This window comes from Morone saxatilis, unplaced genomic scaffold (assembly GCF_004916995.1).
Source record: "Morone saxatilis isolate NCDOM2014 unplaced genomic scaffold, NCSU_SB_2.0 Contig20, whole genome shotgun sequence".
Lineage (NCBI taxonomy): Eukaryota > Metazoa > Chordata > Actinopteri > Moronidae > Morone > Morone saxatilis.
Window position 1 is genome coordinate 2,619,983 of NW_023339763.1, and position 7,850 is coordinate 2,627,832.

Here is a 7,850-nt window from a genome sequence, read left to right on the forward strand (position 1 = left end):
TGTTTCCAAGCTGCTATATGCTTTCTTTTATACAGTGTGACTTCCTTCATTATATCTTTACATAGCAAATTGTCATGCTGTATTAATGTTTTGAATCTTGTGTGTATAAAATGTTTAAAGAAGGGGATGTTGCAGTATCCCCATACTTAATGAAAACAAATTTTAGTGTGATACTTGATATGTTTTATTTTAAATATAGATTACAGTGTAAATACTTTAACACAACCGTAGAATCTTGAAATAAGGAAATTGCCTCTTGCCCCTCAGGGCTGCAGTAATGTAGAAAAAATACAAAATAGGTTGCAATGAACCAATACTTGTCAACAATCCTGTTGTGTCTGAAAAAACGCCAGCGCAATTAATATGCAACTGTAAATATCACATATTATTGATATCAGCTAGCTTCCTGCTTGTTATATTAAAGCCAAAGTGGGTAAATTAGTATGCTACAAACATGTCTTCCATCTCCTCACAGGGTGATCTTTATTACTTTACTTAAACACAGTGCTTTTGTCTGTGGCGGGATGCTGTTATCAGGATCCAGTAAGTTGACTGGGTAAGAGGGATGTTTAACATGTATTGTATTGGTCCTCTGAGCTAAACTTGCTCCAGAGCAGAATTGCCATGTGGCAAAGGTTATGCATGCAGTCTACCCTGGCTTAAAATGAGCTAGCTGTGTGATAACATAAAGCCTGGGTTAAGGCCAAACTTAAGTGCAGGTGCAAACTACAATAAAACCATGCAGCAATAATGGAAAATCATGTCTGTAAATTATGCTGAGGCACTAACACTGTTTTTAGCTGAGCTGTACTTCAAACAAATATGCTAAGAAATTGTCAGTAAAAAGACTGCCCTGTGGCATTATTTAGCACTGACATGTCTCAACTACTCAAGGCCCTTGTAGAAAAATGGATCCTCAGAGGCCTCAGTAATTCTGAGATGGACTCGATCTCACAGTCTCATCTTGTGAGATTGCTCTCCGCACCCTGAGCCTCTGGCGGCTGAGCTAAGATGTGGCATTGGCCTACTGCTGCCCGAACAATTACACGTTAGTACTGAGCACCATTCTCTCTCTCTCTTACACAAACATCTGTCTGGGTCTTGATAGCTCACAGGCACTTTCTCACGTCTCTGCTAAGACAGAACGCCAAAGTAACGTAAGGCACACTTATGTACATTTAGCCTCTTAAAATGACATTGCAGCTGTTGAAACTGTCTGTCTGACTGAACACAATCTGTTTTTCTTTTTTCTGCCCATATTCCAGAGTTGACCAAATGTTGCTTTTATCATTTTAGATTAATTTCAGCGCTTTCTGTATTTAAAGGTTGACACTTTGATTAAGATGCTTTGATAAACACCTAGATATTTATATATATTTTCATACAAGCCACATTTGTCGTGGGCAAGCATCTCCCTCAGAAGTGTTCTTAAAAGGCATATGTTTCCTGCAGCACAGCATTTCATTCTCAGCTAGTTCCCTGCTTCGGTTTCCCTCAGCTTTGACAGGCTGGAGTGCAAAGGTCTGCAGTCTCATTTGTAACTGTTACATCATAGCAAAAAAAAAGGCCCATCTAAAAAAACGTATAGACAGCTGAAGTTATTATATCACTCTCTCAAAGCCAACCGACTCCTTTGACATCAGTTTCAGTTTTCCCATCGGAACAAAATTTCTGCTTACCCCATCCAGAGCGGGTTAGGGTTAGGCCTTAACTCTATTGCTTAGCTTCCGTGGAAGTCCTCCTGTCTGCTTCTCCAAAATTGTGGGCATGCTGAGAGCCAATGACTACTCATACAACCCCACTTCAAAAAACACAAACTCTCCCTTTAAAATGACCATGGAGGACAAAAAAACACATTCTTACATATGATATGTCTACATAAGTTGTTTTTTACATCGGGTAACATTCAGATATGTAAATAACAACCTCAAAATGAATCTAAAACATTTTCCTGCTGACCACCTGTGTTGCTGACAGAACTGGTGGAGCAGTTTGAAGATGCTGTGCAGCAGCACAGATGTACCATCTATGGAGAAATGTAGGTTTTAGACAGAGTGGAAGTAGGTGCTTCACACAGTGTGCTTGTCAAATCTCATCCAGCAGCATCTGAAACCCCCTTTCAGACGGTGGAATCAATGGGGGTTGTGCCTGAGCATTTTTGTAACTTTCTGAAACATGCAATCCCACAATCATGTCCACACTCATGCATCTGGTGGAAATCAGGACACAGGTTGCAATTACATCACATATTCTCCAGCAGACCTAGACATTAGGGGTTACTAGTACTAGGGCAAGGCTACTACAGTAAACTTCATTTAAAATGAAAGTTAGGTGTTTAAAAAAGTCGTACATTTAATATCAAACCATGTTGGTGAACCCATACCAAGCCACTACAACACTGAACACTGTTGCTTTGTTATATCTACTTGAGTCATTGCCATTCAAAGTATTTCCTTTGTTAATAGATGGTAAAGTGTTTTCCAAGATGTACACTATTACATTAGGACAGCTGCACAATTATTTCCTCTTGATAGTCTGTCTTTTTCCACACCAAAGCTGCCTACAGCATATGATAATAGTCTCTTCCATATCTCCTCGAGCAGTAGCCACGCTCCCCTCTGAGTGCAACGTCCAGTGTGTGCAGTGGAAATTGTATGTGTGTGTGTGTGTATGTAAAAGCCTGTGTTTATCTCAGCACTGCCTTTGGTTCCTTTTGATTTCCCTTAAGCCTTATGTCTTTTGTCATGTTCTGGTCTTCTGAATGCTTGCTTATGGGTGTCATTTGTTTTCTTCCCCTGCCCCGCTCCCTCCCTGCCTCCTCCCCCATTTCTCCTTTATTTGCATGCTGTTCCTCCTGTTCCACACCTCCCTCCTCAACTGCCATGTCCTCTCCTTGTGTGCTCAGACACTGCGCCCAGCACTGAACCTGCAGCTCATGGTTGGTATCTTTACTTTCCTCTATATGTCTCTTTTTTTAACTTGTATCCCGTTTCTGCAGCATGCCTACTTTTACTGTTGCACAGTACACATCATTGTGGGCTGCCCAGCCTGGAAATGTCAGCTGTGTGCCTGGTGTCAATCATTCAGTTACCTGTCTTTTGAGGCCACGGATCACCTGCCAAGTAACAGTCAAGCTACATTTTAGTTTTGTTGCATTCATTTTACCACAAAGATATTTATATCACTTACTGTCACTGCATAGAGCCAGACACAGCATCCTGCAACATCCTTTTTTCCCCTTCTCCTCGCTGGAACTGCACTTGTGAAATGGCTGCACCAACTAACCAATTACAGTGTTTCCCTGAAGGTGCCACAGAGGAATAAAACCCACTCTGAGGCCAGGACTGATTATATCAACAGCATGAGATGATTTTGTGTGGAGGCAAAAATAGACCTCATTTACTCATTCTCATTAATTTGAATGAAGATGATATACATCATTTTCTCATTTTGCCTAATTTGCATCCGTTTTTTCATTATTTCGCAGCTCCAGCTTTGTAATTTGTGTGAACAAATTCATGAACGTATGCTCACAAACTTTCTATTAGGCATGTGCTCCGTTTTGCTCCATCAGGAAATGTTAAACTGATTTCACTCACTTGCTATAATGGTCAATTTAGAGGCCTGTGTACAAAAACAGTTCCCCATTAACCCTCTGTTTGTGGTAATTTAGTTAACCCACAGAAGCAGTTTCTTAGCTTTTTTTTTGCTCTTATTCACTGTGGGCTCGTTTTTCACTTCAATATATTTTAATATTCACAGATGGGTGACAAATTAAAGAAAAGCCTGAATGAATGAGTAGAGAAACATGACAAATGCAGATGCTTTCAAACAGGATACGAGGGGTCATTGAACGGTTCGACGAGGATGAAAAGGATGTGAATCAATTGTGAACATCTATGGAGGGAATAGAATAGAGAGTGTTCCAGAGACTTGGAAGTTTGTGTTAGTGTTTCCTTTAAATTGTCCTCCATCTGTGAGTCCTGCACTTATATAGGAACAATCATGGCTAGAAGGAAGAACTCAAAAATGGCTTATGTGCAGTGTAACACAGTTGCCACAGTCATGCCATTAATCATAAAAGAAAAAAATGTGTAAACACAGACTGCGGTTCAGTTGAATTGGCTGATTTGTTGTTGCTGTTGTTGATTGTTGGTCTCAGCCAAGTCTTTAAGTTACACTGGGGAGTGCAGAATTTAAAGTTTTTGTTTGTTTGTTTTTTACAGGATCTGGTCAGACATTAGAATAAAGTTATTTTCATTTGGTCAGTTTTCCTGACAGAAGCAATTGTTGCACATGATTTGTCCAATCATTTCTGTTTTTATAGTTTCTGGCTATGATAAATGTGTAATTTTGACGATTTTTTTAAGAAATCATGAATTTCAAACCTGCCAGAGGGTTGTGGGCTTCACACACATTTATTTAGGATTATGTATCACACAAAGTTAAAGGTACCAAAACACACAAGATTATTCTGGTAGCTTTCGGGCCCCTGAAGGTTTGGGGCTTCAGGGCAAATGCTTACTTTGCCCAGAAAGATAATCCAGCCTTGCTTGCCATAAATAGTGATATTTACATGATTTTATTGTTTTGTTTCTTTCAGTTTCTAAGATGCGGCCAAATGGACTCAGGGCTTGTTGACGTGTGTGAGGTTTTAACAGCTCACATGTCTTCAAGAAAGCACATCAGAAGCAGCCATCTCATCTTTTAAAATGCTAAATTATGATGATTCACACTTACCGCGGGGATCAGTTTAATTGTAAAAGTGGTACAGACATTTGAGATGGGAAAGTTTTTGCTCTTCTCGTCCAGTTTGAGTTATTTTTATATTATATGGCATGAGTCATAGTACCGCTCTTACAGAAGATTTTATAATTAAATCTGCAATTTAAGCTTGAGTGCATTAGTGAGGGACCCATTTAGGTTTTACAGTCAGAATCCAATCTCTGGTTATGTTTTTATCGTTACGCACCCCAAAGCAAATTTATAATATTTTGAAAAAATCCTTTGTATCTGTAATACCGCTGTGTTATCGACATTTTATCATTGTCTTTTATTATGAACTGTGTTTAAATGACATGCATATAGATTTATTCAGATACATTGAGGTAATTTTTCAAACGGGCCAAGCTTTCCATATGTATTGTATTGTATTCCATAGCGACCGCCCTCTACTGGTTGAAATCCAGCTATTGCAGTTGAATTTTGCTATTGGCTGATCTGGAGACAGGCGATGTATATGGTGACAGCGTTCGTCACCAACCAGCCCCCCGTCAGCTCCTATACAACCTCTCCTGACTCTGCAGATTGTGACACAGGAGGATTAGCCTCTTTGAGCGGCTAGCTCAACTAACACTTCAACACATAATGGGTGCAACTATGTTTTCATTAGTGTATAATCACCTAAAAATAAGAATCATTATGTTTATCATAGAGTGAGCCTTTTATAAAGTTGCCTTTCAAGCAATCATCATGTATCTACAGTAGCCTAGAATGGACAAACCAAACATTGACTCTAGATAGGGGCATTCGCTAACTTCAATTAATAATTATAAAAAAAAAAGTGAAAATGCTAAAGAGATTTTTGAAACCTGCCACCTTTGTTCTGTTTACAGTAAATGTAAAAATAAAAAGAGCCAGGTATCTATCTTGTTTCATCAGTTTAAAAAAGATGGATATTGAAAACATTGATATTCAGTTACAGTATTTCTCATAAAATATTTGTAAAGGGCAAAAGAACACGGGCTAAAACCAGATGAATGGATTTTCACGGTGGATTGATGAGATGGGATTTCATTAATATGCATACACTATTTGGTGAATGAACATTAGTGGAAGGTTCAGGTGTTTTATCGAATATTTAAATATAATTAACACCCACTTATTCAAACAGGCTTATGCTGATGTGAAATCAGGTTTTCAGTGGAAATATGAGGCAGTTTGTGTTTTGTACCAGTTGACGAATCATTTTGAACGATTAAATGCCAGGTTTTCTTTTTTCTAAATGCAACAACCAGCCGCACAATAAAGCCATCAGACATTTCTTAATGCAGATATAACCTTAAATATGAGCTCATGACATTCTGCTCTTTGACATCAAAGTAATCTTGCTAATTTTTTTCTTTGAAGGTTAAAAATGCTTTGTTCTGAAAGTAGCACGGTGTCTTTTCACCTCCAGTAGATAACACCATAAATCTTTTTATAGAGGTTCTCATCGATGATTTTACCCTGTAAGAATGAGAATAGGGTGTTGACAAGACACCATTTACTTTAAATGTAATCAAGGTCAGCATTTAAACATACATTTAGTTTAAATACAGTTTTCTATCACAGAGTAAACTATTGGCCCCTGACTAAGTGACATGTTTTATGGATATACTATTATATATATATATATATATATATATATATATAAAATAGTATATTAATACGATTAAATTCAATGGATAATAACAATACAGAACAACTGATAAATTGTACAATTAACCCAAATAGTGAAGGCAATAACTGCAGGACATTTGTGTAAAACAAACAATTTCGATTAATTTTGAGCAGATTTTCTATTTAATAACTTTTTATAAAATTTTCTGTCCTTTTTATGTATACAGTTATACATACTTAATGTCCTTAGCTAAATTTAGCTTCTTTTTCATTGTTCTACTAGCTCTTCGGTTGTTTTAACAGTGTACTTTTATAATGCAGGACAAGGCTGTTTATCAGCGTGAATATAGATGTAGCATGTGCTCAGGTTTTCCCTTTGCCCTTATCCTGTTCAAAATAAGTTGAAATAATGATCCAAACTATAAAAAATAACAGTTTAATTTGGTTTTCTTCGCAGAGATGGATGAAATTCTGACATATAGGCTTTAAAAATTATCTTACACCCTTTAAAATCAAAAAGACCTTGCAAACCTGTGAAGTTTTGACAACCTCTAGTGGGATTAATTTGTTTAAAAATTCTCTAAATTATTTGCAAAACGTTTTTAAAATTCTCTTTAAAGCAGCTATAATGATTATCTTTTCATAATAACATAGTATCAAATGATAGGTAAAGTCCCCCGTGATTAACCTGAACTGAATTATGACCTGCAGCTCCTCTCGGCTTTACAGAGCTTTCAAGCAGGTTTCAGCTCATTGTTTAGCTGTTCGGCCCACAGCTGTTTGTGATCCCTCTCGATGCTTTCATTTGGGAAGCAACTTAAAAATGACAATATATGACTTCGCAACTTTCCTCTGCTCCTAAGTGGCCAAAAAAAATCTGTTATTATGGTTCAATAGGTGTAAAACAAACCGGAGAGTCACCGATACCAATCAAACACAGTCTGTACACACACCTACACAGTCCTGAGGACAGGTCTGATCAGCCAGCCACCAACGTGGGTGTCCAGCCTGAATACAATACAGACAGTAGTTCAGTAAATAGTGAATCACTTTGTAATGACTTAGATTTTCAATGAATATGGACAATGATGAGTCAGGGCTGGCAATGCAGTGATAATAACATCAATAACACGTGTCCCCAGAGGTGGAGAGGTGCAGTACAGCAGGTAGGCTGCAGAAAGTTATGAAAATAAAGAATCAGCTGAACAAACTGCAGCACCTGTAACAGTACCTTCATAGCTGTTTAATTTGCCTAGTGGGACCCATTTCACAAAAAATGCCATGGAAACACAGCTGCAGCTAATAGATGATAATTTTAAATAAAGAAGTTTAAATAAAGAAAGTTAATAGGTTGCGTTAACAATAGTCGATATTATTGACAGTTCTGACTAACTAGCACACTTAATCAAAGGTGGAGCAGGTCAGAGTCACAGGGTTGGTGGTGCAATCGAGTGTGTGTGTGTGTGTGT

At 37.9% G+C, this 7,850-nt stretch overlaps 1 protein-coding gene across 3 annotated transcripts in view; it reads left to right on the forward strand.

The window, feature by feature from the left end:
* cadm1a (cell adhesion molecule 1a) overlaps positions 1-7,850 on the forward strand; it is a 378,997-nt gene that overhangs the window by 343,837 nt on the left and 27,310 nt on the right. For 2 of the 3 annotated variants that reach the window (XM_035667108.1, XM_035667109.1), the window contains one exon: positions 2,906-2,938. The exons of the other annotated variant lie outside the window; for it this stretch is intronic. In XM_035667108.1, the coding sequence (XP_035523001.1) occupies positions 2,906-2,938 (33 nt within the window). The remainder of the gene's footprint in view (positions 1-2,905; positions 2,939-7,850) is intronic. 3 annotated transcript variants of the gene reach the window in all.